Source organism: Spermophilus citellus (genome assembly GCF_964194105.1).
Source record: "Spermophilus citellus genome assembly, chromosome: 7".
NCBI lineage: Eukaryota > Metazoa > Chordata > Mammalia > Rodentia > Sciuridae > Spermophilus > Spermophilus citellus.
In genome coordinates this window covers 121615681-121632561 of record NC_138188.1, presented here as the reverse complement: position 1 = coordinate 121632561, position 16881 = coordinate 121615681, and the positions used below count along the sequence as shown (strand labels likewise).

At 43.0% G+C, this 16881-nt stretch overlaps 1 protein-coding gene across 1 annotated transcript in view; it reads right to left on the bottom strand.

The window, feature by feature from the left end:
- Positions 1-16881, bottom strand: part of LIPH (lipase H) — a 43902-nt gene that overhangs the window by 11848 nt on the left and 15173 nt on the right. Inside the window, exons 2-6 of the mRNA XM_081302691.1 lie at positions 14845-15212; positions 12962-13070; positions 8573-8674; positions 6233-6322; positions 1229-1393 (exon numbers count right to left, since the gene is read on the bottom strand). Of these exons, the coding sequence (XP_081158817.1) occupies positions 1229-1393; positions 6233-6322; positions 8573-8674; positions 12962-13070; positions 14845-15212 (834 nt within the window). The remainder of the gene's footprint in view (positions 1-1228; positions 1394-6232; positions 6323-8572; positions 8675-12961; positions 13071-14844; positions 15213-16881) is intronic.

The window sequence follows — 16881 nt, the reverse complement described above, 5'->3', positions numbered from 1 at the left end:
CTCTCAGTTAACCTGGTAGGGGGATGGGGAGCAGCACACTGTTTTGGACTAAAAATAGAACTGATGTTTTACAGCAATACATTCATTTTCTACATTAAAACAGATTTAGGTTTAGACCTAAAATAGCATCATTATTGCAAAGCAAGGTGCTTTTTTATTTTCCATTTTTGGGGGGTTGGCAGTTCTTGAAATAAAACCCAGGGCTTCATGCATGCTAAGCACATGCTCTACCACTGAGCTGCGCCCCCAGACCCTGGGCTTTCTTGAAAAACATTTTATTATTACAGAATGTTGTACAGAATGTGGGCTTGCCAGATATCTATGTCACCAAGCAGGTGAATGTCTCCCTTTATATCTATGCCTGCAGGAGACAAGGTTGGGTGCTGTTCTACGACCTCTTTCTCTCCTGTCCTCACTGCCAGAAAATGGCCTCCAGACTCTGACTTAATTGATAGGGAATAGGACACAGACACCGGTATTAAATATATATATTTAATTTTCCTTTTAGGAAAAATCAGAAAATCCTCATGGATTTCAAAATTTTAACCACCTAGGATATTTCCACCAACCCCTAACAAATATCCAAGCAGTACCCATGGCATCTTTGAGCCCACCCCAGCCCTGTATACCCACAAGAGCCAGAGGATGGAGTGAGGGCATCCCCCACCCCAAACCCCGTAGTGGAATTGAACTAGGGCACTCTACCACTAAGCTACATCTCCAGCTCTTTTTACACCTTATTTTGAGGCAGGCTTTCACTAAGTTGCCTAGTCTGGTCTTGAACTTTTAATCTCCTGCTTCAGTCTCCCAAGTAGTTGGGATTGCAGATATGATCCACCATGCCCAGCTGACAGTAAGGGCATTTATGGACACTAGTTAAAAGGGACCACTCAGCTATGTCATCTGGCAGAAGGTCTCTCTGTCTCACTGTGGACCCTTGCCCAGCAGAGAGGTCGTGTGCACAGAGAGGGCGTTCCAGCCCTCGCAGGAACAGGCTGTGCTCTGGATAGGCTGCGCTACCTGTTAGGTGGAATCCTACACAGATTGCTCTTCTACCAATTTTTGTAATTAGGAGACTAGAAAGTTGGCTCAAAAAAGCTGCCTAGACTGTTTTATGGCTTTTTAAAATTGTTGTTGTTTTTAGAAAACAATTTTGGAGACATTTTTAGATAGCAAAATGGTTCTGGGATTTGTACCAAAGCAGAGGGGGAAACCGCTTTGGACCTACCCAGGATGGGACAGGACTGCTCTGGTGTGCCGCAGCTGGTGCACTTGCCGTTCCTGTAGTCTCTGTAGGAGTCACAGGGATAGGCGGTGATCTCACAGTCCTCTCTCAGGGAAGCCAGGTACAGGTACACAGACCTCTGGTGGTCACACTTGAAATACTTTATTCCTTAGTTGGAAAGGGAGTGATTCAAAGGTAGAGCAGTAGAAGCATTTAAAAGAAGAACATCACATGCTTTACACACACAATTTCTCATCTCCTGCATGGCTCTGAAAGCTCCAATGTACTTGATCCCATTCAGTCCTTACAAAAAGCCATACATAAGGATTCATGCTAGCGGGTGGCAGAAGAAAAGATGACATTAAATTAAGGTTGTGACAGGAGTTAAAGCAAATATACTTTAATTAAATACCGTAGGGCCAGGGGTATAGCTTGGAGTAGCTAGAACAGGTGCCTACCATTTGTGAAGCCCTGGATCTCCTCCCCAGCACACAGAAAACAAACAAAAACAAAAAATAATGTCACTGTTAAATACATCCATTAGATCTCATCACATACAGTCTTTTATCTTGAATAACTTGACTCTGCTTCTCCCAAAATAAGCATTCTTGCATATTTCATTTACTATTGTAGCTTTAAATCTTAGAACAGTGCCAGGCACATGGAAAATTAATACCAAATATTTGGAAGTGCAATCTCCAGCAGGTTCTGCTACACACTGAAACCCCTCTGTCTATTTTTTTTTTCTTTCAGTGTTGGGGATATCCACAGCCTCACGAATGCTAGACAAGAGCTCTACCACTGAGCTACACACCCAGCCCTTCTGAGTAGCTGGGACTACAGATGCAGAGCACCCCATCCAGCCTTCTGCCTCATTTCTGCTCAAGGCTTTAACTAAAAGTCTGGTTGTTATGGGTTCCCTCAACTGCTCCAGGTAAGTCCTAATAATCCCAATGACTGCAAAGTCAAAAGCAAGAGAGTAGTTTTGATTACTGCCACATTTTTCATTATGTCAAAAGCAACTGGGCCAGGCTGGGGTTGTGGTTCAGTGGCAGAGCACTTGCCTGGCACATGGAAGGTACTGGGTTTGATTCTCAGCACCACATAAAAATAAATAAATAAATAAAGGTATTGTATTTAAAAAAATCATTTAAAAATTGCACATGTGTGTATTCCTTGAATAAATTTCTTTATGTTAAAATAAATAAATAAATAAATATAAATAAATATTTTTTTTAAAAAAAGCAACAGGTCCTGGCAGTGGACAAAGACCAGACAGGTAAGTAAAGTATCCCAACTTTGTTTCAAATATTTTAAAGCCAGGAACCTATAAATTTTTATAATCACTGTAATAAAACAAAATCAGAAATACTATGGTGGGTAATAATAGCCTAGGTTCTTTATATAATATGTTGCTAGCTCTCACAATCTTGTAAGGGAGGCAATATTAGTGTCATTTTATAGATAGGAAAGCTGAGGCACAGAGAACCTACTAACAAAGGCAGAGTTGGAATTCTGCCACCTGTGGTCTATGGGGCTCTCAGATCTATCTGTTGCACTACTTCTAAAGTTCTCAAAATACCGTCTCAGACCAGCTGTGTAAGCATCACCTGGGAATTTATTAGAAATGGACATTATTAGTACTTTCCCCTGAGAGGCTTGCAGCTGTCTGCAATCTGTGGTTTGGTTTGGTTTGATTTGGTTTGTTGCTGGGACTGAACACAAGGTCTTGCACGTGTGTTTTAACAAGCTTTCTACATGATTCTGATACATGCTGAAGTTTGAGAACCACTGCTGTGCTGCAGAATAGAAGAGGCTGGGAGTCTACACAGCAGGGCAGAGGGGACAAGGGTGGGGGATGGCACACAGTCTTACATCTTAATCAAGGACTGAGCCTGAGGTTTACTAAGACGTTGTAGTTCTTGATGACACATTAGCTGGACCACAGGATGAATTTACCTTCTATCTTATCAAAAACCCAACGGCAGGGTTTTTTTTTTGTGAGAAATCACTCTGCATGGTGAGCCTGCAATGCTCACAACCATAACAGAGGGCCAAGGAACAGGATCAGCTGATATAAAAGGACAGAAGGGAATCAAGAGTTATCTGAGGAGGGCTGGGGGTATAACTCAGTAGTAGAGCACTTGACTAGCATGCAGGAGGCCCTGGGTTCAATTACCTGCATGCATGTCACACACTTCAAACACACACCCCTCTGAGGAGGAAGATCACATAATAAAATGGATGAGCCTGGGCTGTAAATCCTCCCACGAGCATCTCCTCCCTGATATTGACCTCAACTTTAAGTGGGCACCAAAGGGCAGCAGCTTCATGGAATTGGGTCACTCAAGAGTGAAGTCTTGGGCTGGGGATGTGGCTCAAGCGGTAGCGCGCTCGCCTGGCATGCGTGCGGCCCGGGTTCGATCCTCAGCACCACATACCAACAAAGATGTTGTGTCCGCTGAGAACTAAAAAATAAATATTAAAAATTCTCTCTCTCTCTCTCTCTCTCTCTAAAAAAAAAAAAAAAGAGTGAAGTCTTCCTAAACAGGTCTGAGCTGTTGGGTGGAGCAGAGTCCAGGGTGGATAAAAATCAATTAGATCAGAATCTACCCCTTCCACTTTCATGGTGAATTCTGAACTTGGAAATACAGATAAAATATTTAAGGAAAAAAAGGGAGAGTGAAATGAAAATCAGATGACCCAGCCTGAGGAGAGGTACTTTCAGAGAGCCCTCAAAAGAGCGACCATGGAAAGACCAGCCAGACGACATCACCCGATGACACAGAAGCAAGAAGGGGAGAGTTTTAGTGCAGGCTTAGTGGAACCGGAAGACATTAGGGAGTAACTGGTAGGGGAAGCTCCCAAGGAGGGTCAGCAGAGGAGAGCATGTTGGAAAGGGAGGGGGATGCCTCTACCCTGGGTCAGGAGGGAACAGGAGGGTGAACACTGGCCGTGTGAACTCAGATGAGGATAGATAAAATGGCTCTCTCAGGTGGGACGAAAGTCCAATCTAGCTCACCTCTAAGAGGTCTGGGGGTACACAGGGCATTCACCATAGCAGCCAAGTGGCAGGGATCTGTGGCCAATGCAAGAGTGAAGTGGGAGGGGCTAAATGATAGGAGTGGGCACTAGAAGTCATGAACGGACAAGAAGGACTCAAGTTAGCTCCCAGGGGGTGCCAGCGGGTGCCAGGTGGTGCGATGGTGAGACAGGAGGTTGAGGAGACACAGAGATGGGTGTCAAAAGAACTAGAGATAATGAATTACTGATGTCACTCAAAACAGAGGCTTAATTTCACAAAAGGACAGTCAGTGTGGGTAAGGATCTGAAGAGGAAACAGTAACCCCATGAAAAGAGGAGCTGTGGTTGCGAGTGGTTTGGAGAAGCACTGGCTACTGCATCAGATCAGAGTGTTTTCTATTCCTCCAGGGTTCACTTGTGCCCGTACAACAGATCAGTGAGGAACAGAGACATCAACTGGGGTAAGAAGGAAGAAGCCTGGGGCTGGCCCGGGCCAAGCGGGACTGGAGTCAAACCTGACAAGCCAACACTTATTGTTTTGTTCCTGGAACTTCCTTTTGCAGAAACAATGGAGTTGGGCTGGGGATGTTGCTCAGTGTTAGAGCGGGTTCAGTCCCCTGAACCAAAAGAGAAAAAAGTCATGGAAAAACAGTGGAGTTGATAACAATATGGGGGATGTCCTGTACCAGCAAAGCACGTTTTCTTTGGCTGTTTGTGGATATGGTTACACTATCTCACAGGATGCAATTTGAACCTCACTATGGTACAACATGGGTATCCCTGCTTGTGCCATTTCAGCCGGATCACTTTCAAACACTATGTCAATCAGCTGGGGCCATAGACAACTACCTTTTCATGCCAAGACCATCCTTTTGCTAGAATCATAGTTGTTTGACTTTCTCTAGCAGTGACGAAATATATACTTAGAGCACTAAGGGGTTGGACTTTAAAATCTATCCTCCACCTCACTTTCTTTTTTAAGTTGTAGATGGACACAATACCATTTATTTGTTTGTTTGTTTACTTATTTTTATGTGGTGCTGAGGATCAAACCCAGTACCTCACACATGATAGGCAAGTGCTCCACCACTGAGCTACAACCCCAGACCCTCACTTATTTTTTATTTGTTCCTTTTCGTTATACTTGACAGTAGAATTTATTTTTTACACAATACCTTTACTTTTATTTATTTATTTTTTATGTGGTGCTAAGGATCGAACCCAGTGACTCACACATGCTAGGCAAGTGCTCTACCACTGAGCTACAACCCCAGCCCAGTAGAGTATATTTTGACATATCTATACAAACAGAGTCTATCTAGTATAGTATATCCTATTCTAATTAGGATTCCAGTCTTGTGGTTGTATATGATGCAGAGATTCACTGTGGTATATTTACATATGTACATAAGTGATATCAGATTCATTCCACTGTCTTTCCTATTTCTGTCCCCCTCTCCCTTCCCTTCATTCCCCTTTGTCTAATCTGCTGAACTTCTATTCTTCCCCTCCTCCCACCTTGTTGTGTGTTAGCAACCACATATCAGAGAGTACATTTGACCTTTGGTTGTTTGGGATTGGCTTATTTCGCTTAGCATAATAGTCTCAAGATTCATCCATTTTTTGGCAAATGTCATAAAGTCATTCTTTTTTATGGTCAATATTCCATTGTGTATATAAACCACATTTTCTGTATCCATTCATCTGTTGAAGGGCACCTAGGTTGGTTCTATAGCTTAACTATAGTGAATTGAGCTGCTATAAACATTGATCCCCTACCTCACTTTTAATGTTGCCCTTCAACTCCCTATTTTTTTTGTTTTGAGGAGCTAAGTTTGCAATTTATAATTTATATTTAAACCACTGCTATCTTCTCAGAAAAATTTGTTTTCTATTCAAAACTATTCTGTAAAGATAATCAGATTTTTTTAAATTGTGCTTTTCAATCCACTGTTTTACAGAATATAAAGTACCTGCACTTACCTCCAAATATCGTTTGGGGGCAACCAGGTTGATCCAATCCTCCATTTGGATAGAAGTCTATGTTTCCTAGCGGTTCCTTGTAGCCCAGTGCTAAAAGAGAACACACTATGCTTTCACACTGCTTTAACTCATTCACCTCTCATAGCTCATTTGCCTGCCAGACATAGGCAGGATTTGGATCATTATTATTGTTGTTATATAATTATTGGTATACTTATTTAAATGTTTTTCCCAAAGTTACCAACCCAGTTAGTAGGTTGGAAAGCAGGAAGTAAATTCCACTATCATCCATTCCATTATTAAGTGATTGAGCAAATGGTAATGGAATTTAATTCCACTATTTCTAAAAACATAGGGATTTTGGTTACTCATTCACAGCAATCATATATTTTTTTTTCCTTACATTTGGCTGGGACCCTCCAATTGTCATGAGCTTTCTGAGCCTTGAATTTGCACTGTACAAATCTTTAATGAATAAGAAACAGGAAAAATTAATTTTTACTTAGGAGGCAAAATTTTTTGAAATTTAGGATCGGGGACAGTAGAAAGTTTAAAAACAATACTAGATAATGAGGTCCTGAAAAATTACAGATATAATAACTGCTTATTTTCTTTAATCATGTACCCTAAAATAATCAGTTAAATGCTTGATTAAGATATTACTGGGGTCTGGGGTTAGAGTGCTTGGCTAGTATGAGGGAGGCCCCGGGTTCTATTCCCAGCACCATTACCAAAAACCAAAAACCCAAAACAAAACCTATTGAAGATTATTGATAATCTGAACGTGGTGGCTCACACCTGTCATCCCAGAACCTGAGGCAGGAGAAATGCTAAAATCAGGAGTTCAAGATCAGCCTGGGCAACAGAGTGAAATCCCTGTCTCAAATAAATGAATGTAAGATTTTAGATCTATATATACACATGTAATATGCACAGATATACATAGTGCATCATGGTATTAATCACAGTTATTATAGAGTGAGAACCTACATGTCTCTGTGGGTATGACAGCAGATGTTTTAAACAACTTCCTTTCAATGTTCACATGTCTGCACAGTGACCACTGGCAAATTCATATGAAATAACGATAGAGGCTCAGAAGAAGACTTAAGAAATTAACATGACATCACTAGAAAGAACGGAATCCTGGGATCTGAGGCCACATCTGCCTGACTGCAAAACTTATACTCTTTCCTTCAAACTCCATGTTCCAGGAATAAAAAGTGAATTGCCTTATTCCACTGGGCATCCAAATGGCACTGCAGTACTGCACTTAAGTAAAGTAATACCTTACAAACTCCACAATAACAATGCAGCTGCTTTACCAAGAGGTTTCTTTTAAGTCAAACAACTGTTGAATACCACAGTAAATGCCCAGGAGAGAGGGTCAGGGGTTGGTTTGTTTTGTGGTGCTGGGGATCAAATTCAGGACCTTGTGCATCCTAGTGCAAGCTGCACTACCACTGAGCTGCACCCCCAGCCCCGGGTCAAGGTGATGGCATTATAAAGAAGATAATGTTTAAATGACCACTTCTCTCTGTCCTTCTCAAACATGTACTCCACTTCCTCTCCCAGACATCTGTGTTTAGTAGACCCCATCCTTGAACATCACCCCAACCTCCGTGGCATATGCCAACAATCCCATGATGCAAAATCAGCATCTTGAAAGACAGAAATGGCCTGAAAGATTCATAGACAGCTGGGAGCTGTTGGTGGGAGGATTGCTCTGTGTGGAGAGACACACACCTGAACTCACCTTTCAGCTTAAGGAAATAATGAGAAGTAACCAACACACCCAGGAAATTATGCATCCAAACCCAGTTGCATATATGGAAACACTGTCCATGTGGTATGTAAATTGGCCTGACTGTGATTGGGCACAATGGTATATTTAAGATAAAAGACCCTGGGAAGGCCAGGCACAGTGGCTCATGCCTGTAATCCCAGCAGCTGGGGAGGCTAAGGCAGGAGGATTGCAAGTTCAAAGCCAGCCTTGGCGATAGCAAGGCCCTAAGCTATTCAGTGAGAGCCTTTCTCTATATAAAATACAAAATAGGGATGGGGGTGTGGCTCAGTGGTTCAATCCCTGGTACCTGCCCCCCCCCCACCACCAAAAAAAGGGGAAAAAAACACCACGGGAAAATCATCCCCACTGCAGCATGGATCCAGGGGCCTGGCTACACCAGCTACCTCTTCCTTTCAATGTTTCTGCAGATTTGGAACCTGCCTGGTAGGAAAAAGGCAGCTGGAGAAACCTGCTCTGCCCCTGCATGACAATCTGCCCCAGGGGGATTCTGTGGGTCTGGGGGGGCCACCAACCCACCAAGACAGGAATGTTACCATCAGTGTCGGAATGGATGACATCAACGAACTGCGCATCGCTGGGATCTAATCTGTCCTGGGGGGGCCTCCCGTTGAATAAAGGGCCCGCAGGATCGAGACCTGGAAGGAAAACAGAGTGGCTTGGCAGCCCCATGCCATGAGTCACTGGCACTGTGCCTCTGATGCCTCCCAGGGAGGATGGTTCACAGGCTGCAAGCTCCCCTCGGGTGGGCGAGCACTCACATTCCCATCCTGCTTTGTCAGGACTCCTTTCCACAGCCCTGCAGCTATTTCCCACAGTAGAGATGGTTACCCTGACCATAGCCCTGTGAACCGTACCCCGACTTCAGAAGGAAGCACAGCCCAGGCAGAGCTCCCCACACAAGGGGGCAGTGGCGGGGATACACTGGCTCCTCAGGAAAAAAAAAAAGCACCACAGGGTGCATAAAAGAGAAAAACTAAATGCTGTATCTTATTTTATCTAATTTTTGGTGATCCAGAAACCCCATTCAGTCCTTCCTTCTTGTTATTAATAAAACTCCTTTATAGCTTCACTGGTATTCATATCCCAGCTCGTTAATTTGCATTGCAAACCTGCCAGAGAAGCAGGGCAGCTATTTTATAGATGAATGAACTGAAGTTTGGGGAGATCAAGCATCTTGAGGCGAGCCCTGCCTCTCGGGGCAACCTCCTCTGGGTGTTGAGCTCTTGGTTTCACCACACAGAACTTAGCAAGCTCAACAGGAAAGGGCAAAGCTCACTGGCCAAGCCAGGTATCAAAGAGGTTGTCAGTCCCTGTAGATACCACAGATATCACCCACTCCATAAGTGCCTGGACTCAATTCTTGCCAATATTAATGTTAACATTAACATCTTGTCAATATTAGCTGGGCGTTTCTCACATCACTGTGAAATAACTCGAAACATAGGGGAGCAGCCCCTTTGATATTGTAACCACAAAATAAAAACTTAAAAAAAAAATCCAGAGGCTCAAAAAGGCACTTATTAGAGCCCTATGTAAAGTGAAGATCTCAAGGGACATCTCCCTTGAAGCTTTAACCTGTGAATATCGCTTTTTAAAATTTTTGTTTTGGGTGCTAAGGTTTGAACCTAGGATCTTGAACACGCTAAGTTTCTGCTCTACTACTGAGCTACACCCCTAGTCCCTACAAATGTCATTTTAGATGACATCTCCCATCCCCTGTGTTACATATAAAATCCAACTTGAGCCTCTTTCCTTTAACTCTCCTGGTTCTAGCTTCAATCTCTCCATTTCTCCTCTCCCAATGCACTTCTGCTTCCTGGAGCCATTTATTTATCTACCCTCTTTTCTTATCTTCCCCCTCCCAGCCTTTCTTCCTCTTCTGTCCACTCCCAACTGAAACTGGTGTGGGAGGAGATGGGCAAACACCCAGTCCATATGTTGTTTTCAATACAACATAGCCTTAGAAAGAAGGTGTCCCCCACCAGGAAGCTCCTCCTCCCTCCTCACATCAGACAGCACTATTTCCTGTCTAAGACAATGAAGAATGAGAGCCCCAGTTTATAGCAACCTCCAGGTCACTGGCAGAGAAAACATCTAGAACAGGGCAATTTTGAGAGTGTGAGGGCACTGTTCATAATCACACCAGGACAAAAGGTACAAACCAGGACTGTCACAAAAAAACTTGGACTTATAATATCCATAGTGATATGCCATAGCAAGTGATCAGCTGACAATGTCAGTCAAAAAATCAACCAAAAATATGCACGCTCACCAGGCATGGTGGCTCACACCTGTAAACGTAGCAACTCAGGAAGCTGAGGAAGAAGAGTTACAAGTTCAAAGCCAGCCTCAGCAATTTAGTGAGGCCCTAAGCAACTGAGCAAGACCCTGTCTCAAAATGAAAAATAAAAAGGTCTGGAGAGGTGGCTCAGTGGTTAAGAATCCCTGGTCAATCCCCTGCACTTAAAAAAAAAAAAAAGAAGAACCCTGCACATGGTATGAACAGACAGACATAAAGCACCACCAAAACAAAAACACAATTTATCTAATGCAAAATATTGTCATGTTCATGTAACCAATAAAAAACTTAATATTTTCTATATTCTGTGTTTTTTGTTATTCTTCTTCTCAGTCTTCTAAAGCTAATGTGTATTTCACACTTACAACAGATCTCAGTTTGCACTGACCACATTTCAAGTACTTGGTGGTCATATGGGACTAGAGGTTACTCTATAGTTTCTCCAAGTGTGGAGCTCAGACATCTGTATTTTCTGGTTAAAAATACAGACTCCTGGGCTGGGGTTGTAGCTCAGTGGTAGAGTGCTTGTCTAGTATGTGTGAGGCACTGAGTTCAATTCTCAGCACCACATATAAATAAATAACAATAAAGGACCATCAAAAAATATATATATATGAAACAAAAATACAGACTCCTGCCTCCAACTCAGGCCAGCCCATTGGCATTGTCTCCAGCACCCCCAAGGCAAGTTTCATGCAAACTTATAGTCAAGTTTGAGAATCAAATTTAAAGTATTCACAAATGATCCAGGTACTTGAAATGTTTGCAACCCATTCACCATCCATCATCTTCTCTTGGAGAAGTTAAAGATAGGGGCTGGGGATGTAACTCAGTGGTAGAGTGTTTGACTTGCAATGAGAGGAAAAACCAAGAGATATTCGTGGAGAGGGGCAAAAAGAGGGACAGAAGAAAGAAAGAAATTGAAAAGACAGCATCAAGCAGCCATCAAGACCATCAAGGTAAGTAATAGACAGAGCCGTCTGATCCATGGGAGTGAGATGTGAATCGTGTCCTTAGGTTACAGGTTCCATTCCCACCCTGCAACCCAGTGAGCCCACCCAGGCAAGGCCAAGGAAGGGGAGTAGGGAGGGGAAATGCTTTATTGCCTCAGCTGCTCTTGGGGAAGATGGAGACTAACCTTGGGATTCAGAGAATATGGAGGTTGAAAAGGGAGCTGTGGATGATCAGCTGAGTCCAGGCTCTGGGGCAGGGTCACATGGGCCCAGAAAGGAAGGCTGGCCTGGGAATTTCCATGGTCAGAGACATCACCTGTAGTAGTTCACTTTCAAAGTAATTGTGGGAACTGATTGGCTGGGAGGCTTAGGGGTGCACCTGACTTGCAGATAGAACGAGACGTGGTGGGCTGCAGAACAAATGTTGTTCATCTCCACCCAGACTCTGTGCTCAATTGATGTCATGTTGGTAGCTTGAGATCAGTCGTGGTGGGAGTTTTAGACCCCAGAAAATCAGCAATTGCTACAAATCAGGACCTGCTTATCAGCCTGTCCCTTTTTCTATTCCCTTCCCCTCTCTTCCTCTTTCTTTATTTCTTTCTTTCCTTCCTTCCTCTCTCCTCCACCTCTTTTTCTCTCTCTCTTTTTAATTCCCACAAATTCAAACTCAAGCCATCTGTCCTTTTTACAGGAGGAAAAATTTTAAAGACACCTTGCTTTCCAAAAATAGTAACAATACATTTTCAAACTAAAAAAACAATTTGCTTCCCTAAGAAAGCAGATTAAACAAGATGAGGAATCCTGAACCTTCAGATTAAAGCGAAATTTAAACAAATAACCAGGACAAACAATGTGACCTAAAATACATAGCTAGAATTGATGCCAGTCAATGTGGGATGTGCATGTATGGGAGAAAGAGAAAAAGAGATAAAGAGAGAGGGAGATAAACAGATAGGGACAGAGACAGAGAGATGGACACCGAGTCACAGGGATAGAAGTGACTTGCCCAGGGCAAGAGTTGGGGCTGTAGCTCAGTGGTAAAGCACCCCAGTACCTCAAAAGAATGGGAGAGGTCAAGGTCTTTGAAATAGAGAGCCACCCTTACCCTCAGCCCTTTGTGAATAGCTGTGGAAAGTTACTAAGCTCTAGGTAAGAGATCCCAGCAAGGGAGTCTTTGTTTGGGGTTTAACCTGCTGCATTTCTGAGTGTTTTCATTCAGTGTTTGCTGGAAAACTGATATTTACAGAGTCAGGCTCAGCCATCAAAATTCCGATATCATTTTCCTACCATGAGACTACTTCTGGGGACCGTGATGTACTAGGTATATAGTTCCACATTCTAGATTAAATGAAAGGAAGAAGACTCTTTTCAGGTCAAATAGATTAAATTCCCACAGGACATTGCAGTTTTCCTAGGTATAAAAGAAATTAAGACACCACCCATCTTATCTGTGGCATACAATTTGTAAAGTGCTTTACATATGTTTAATTAAATAATAACCCGAGGTTAACATTATTATGGTTTATCTTTTGCAGAAAGGAGTCCTTGCTTAGAGAGGTTAGATAATTGGAAGAGCTGGCTTCAAACCCGAGGACTAGGACTGCCTGTGTAATATCCCCCCAGTGACCACCTGGCCCAAGCTACACCCCACAGACCCACAGGAGTCTTACCTGTAATTCTCCCCAACTGCCCATCATACATTTCTCCAACAAATCCAGATATGTGGGCTCCTAGACTTACTCCAATCATATAAATGTTGTCAAGAGAAGCTCCTTCTGCCTGGAATTCCAATAAGCCCATAGTTACAAATTGTGAGGAGTCAAAGAACTGACTACATATGGAGAAATTTCCTACCTATTGACTTTGGAGAAATATTTCTAAGTGTCTTACATCTATTGTCTCATTTAAATGTCACAAGACCCCCACAATATAAATACTATTCTTTTCATTATGCGAAGAATCTGAGGCCCACTGAAATCGTGGTAGAGGTCGGGAAATTGAGAGCATAGTAGAGCAGGATTCAAACCCACCAGCCCAACCCTAAACTTGTACCTTACCCTCTGTGTCATGGTGAGTCCACTCACACTGTTTGTTTTTGGTTTTGTTTGTACTGAGGATTAAAGCCAGGGGCCCTTGACCACTGAGCCACATTCCCAGCCCTTTTTATTTTTTTTTAATTTTGAGACAGAGTGAGGTTGGCTTTGAACTTGCAATCCTCCTGCCTCAGCCTCCCAAGTTGTTGGGATTACCACCTGACTCCCACTCATGCTTCTGCTAGAAACTAAGTGGACACATCTTTAGCTGTAGATGGACACAGTACGTTGTTTGTTTTATTTATTTATTTTTATGTGGTGCGAGAATCGAATCCAGTGCCTCACATGTGCTAGGCAAGCACTTTGCCACTGAGCCCCAGACCCAGCCCCAGCCCTAAGCAGACTGGGGAGAGGGATGACAGTACAATTTGATGAACACCCTTATCTTCATCCTGGCCCAGAGAATGAAGTCACCATGGAGAGGGAAGGAAACAAGGGAAAAACCTGGAGAGGGTGGACCACACTACCCATAGGCTACTGGGACAGCTTGTCCTGCATCATTCAAATATTCTTCTCCCTAGACGGTGGTTTAGGTGGGGGGCTTGGATAATACTCATGTCACCTATCTTCCTGATTTCATGCCACTTGTCATGGTTGCTGTTGTTAAAAGGAACAATGCATGAGGTGGGTCACTAAATAAATTTAATATCTGACCTTTATAAGTCTTCTAGAAACATTAATTATCTCATCAGATCAGTTTTGGATAACTGGGTCACTAAAGCTCTGGCACTTCTAGCAGAAAGAACAGCTACCAAAGTTGAAGCTCTAGATGTTTAAACCGGGAAGCTCCTAGACAGACCCTCTCTGACCCATAAGACACTTTTATATGAACTAGAAAAAGAGCTGAGCATAATGGCATGTGCCTATAATACCAGTGGCTCAAGAAGTTGAGGCAGGAACATCACAAATTTTGAGGCCAGTCTGGGCAACTTAGTGAGACCCTATCTCAAAATTAAGAGGGGAAAAAAAAAAAGTCTAGGGATATAGCTCAATGGGAGAGCATCCCTGGTATCCAAAAAAAAAAAAAAAATCTAAATTAAAATTTTAAAAGGTTAGGGATGTAACTCAGCGGTAGAGCACTTAAGCATGCACAAGGCCTTAGACTCAATGCCCAATGTCACAAATGAGAGAGAGAGAGAAAGCTTCCCCTTGCTATGATACTTTGTTGTCATATGTGGGAAAATTATCATAGTAAACATGATAAATATGTAAATCTACAACAGCTACAATGGCAATGCTGCTCCCTTACATCAGTGTCCTGTGCAGTACACAACCTGCACCACCATACCTGTGGACCTTACTTAGGGGTCCCTCTCTAGCCCTCCCTGGGCCTTATTTAGATTTGCAGAATTTTACAAAATTGACCCCCTTTTCATTGAAGATATCTCTTGGCTTTAAATCTCCAGGGAATTAGTCAGTTTCAATTTGACCACAAATCATACAAGAGAAGTCTTTCTTACCAACATCTGGTCGATAAATTCCTTCAAGATGATGGCTACTTTTTTGGTCTTATTAGCGGCGTGGGTGTATATGACGGTGGTAGCTCCTCGATTCCAATCAACAACAACCACGTTCATGTGTTCTGCAGAGAGCAAAGCCTCTACTAAGTCTCCCATCCAAACTGGAGCGGAACCTGTTGGCCGGAATCCATGAATAATGAAGGTGGTTTTCCTGGTCACATTCAAGTTCCCAAAAGCTGTTGAGTTGATGATTTGTGCACAGGTCTGGTTTCTCTTCGTATAGAGCATCAGCCTCACCTGCAGCCCAGTACCCACCACCGCACTGTGAAAGCTCAGTCTGGTGAATGAAGGGCATGTTTCAGCTGCGTCTGAAAATAAAAATGAAATGGCATCATGACACCAAGGCTGCAAGAGGGTGCTGTCCCTCACTCACAGGAGCACTCATGCTCCTTACAGCACCTGGCCAAGGGCTGGATCTAGCTGAAATGAAGTTGCAAAGTCTCTCTTGATTCAGTGCTCAGAGGTAGCAACCTCTGGTTTCACCAGAAAACTATTCTTCCAAATCCTACCCTCCTTCAGGATCTAACTCAAGAGTCACCAATGAAGCCTTTTGCAATCCTCCAGACATAAGTACTATCCTCACCCCAGATTTCCCCAAATTCCTGCATGTACCTCACTGACAGCGCAATGAAAACACCCTATCAGGTGTACGAGTACGAATGTGTGGCCTACTAGACCAGTGTCCTTGAAATGGTGTCTTATAACTTGTATATGGCTCACAGTGCCCTGCACATGGAGAGGACTCAGTTAACTGTATCTGCAAGATCCAAGCACTTCTATTTTTTTAGTTGTCAATGAACCTTTATTTTATTTATTTGTGTGTTTATTTATTTATTTATATGTGGTCTGAGGATCGAACGCAGTGTGTCACACATGCTAGGCAAGCGCTCTGCCACTGAGCAACAACCCCAGCCCCAAAACACTTCTTTTCGCTGTGCAAAATACCCCCCTGGGACAGCAGTGGAGGACTCAGAGGGCCATGCGCTGAGCCCTTCTGCAGCATCTCAGACTGCGAGCACTGTACCAGCTCTCAGCGCGCGCACGCGCGCGCACACACACACACACACACACACACACACACACACACGTCTTCTGTGCTCCTGTGCTCCTGCAGCCTTCCACCTGAAGAGCTCATTCTAGGGGTGGCCTCGGAAGAAAGGCTGGTGATGAGAAGGAGGAACAGCACAAGATGAGCCTGGAGCATCTTTTTTATGCCAGAAAGTAAGAGAGAGCTTAAAAACATGCCACACTCAATAACAACAGCAACCCAACAAAAACAAGAAGGCTGGGGATGAAGGCTGGGGGTGTAGCTCAATGGCACAGACCTTGTCCTAGTATGTGTAAACCCTGGTTTCAATTTCCCAGCGCTACAAGAGGAAAAAAAAAAAAAAGTCACAAGGACACAAGAGAGAGCTTGAAGAGCTTTCCATTGGCCAGATCAGATCTGAGCATTCTTGAGCTCACTTTTATTTTTCCCTATGCTGGGGAATGAACCCAGGAGCATTATACCATAGAGATACATTCCCAGCCCTTGATTTTTAAATTTTATTATGAGACAGGGTTTCACTAAGTTGCACCAGCTGGCCTTAAACTTCAGATGCTCCTGCCTCCCTAATAGCCGAAATTCGATCCAGATGAGCACAAAATTATTAAAGACAGTATTGAATTTGACTTATAGGGCTTTGGGGAAAAAATAAGAATCTTCAACCATACAATAAACTGATGATAAGCAAAGAAACAAGTAAATAAATGGAGAACAGAAGACGATTCTTACACATTTTGTAATCATCGTAATAAAGATTAGTTAGGAAAGAATCATTAATAAATTCTAAATCAAGGTAGTGGGGAAATTTTGATGAGAAGCATATTTGTATGATCTTAGAATGTCTCCCACAGATTGCTGTTTAGTACCAGGGAAGATGTGGTAACTATAGAGAGGAGAACTGTCTAACAACCTAGTTATACAATTCAACATCA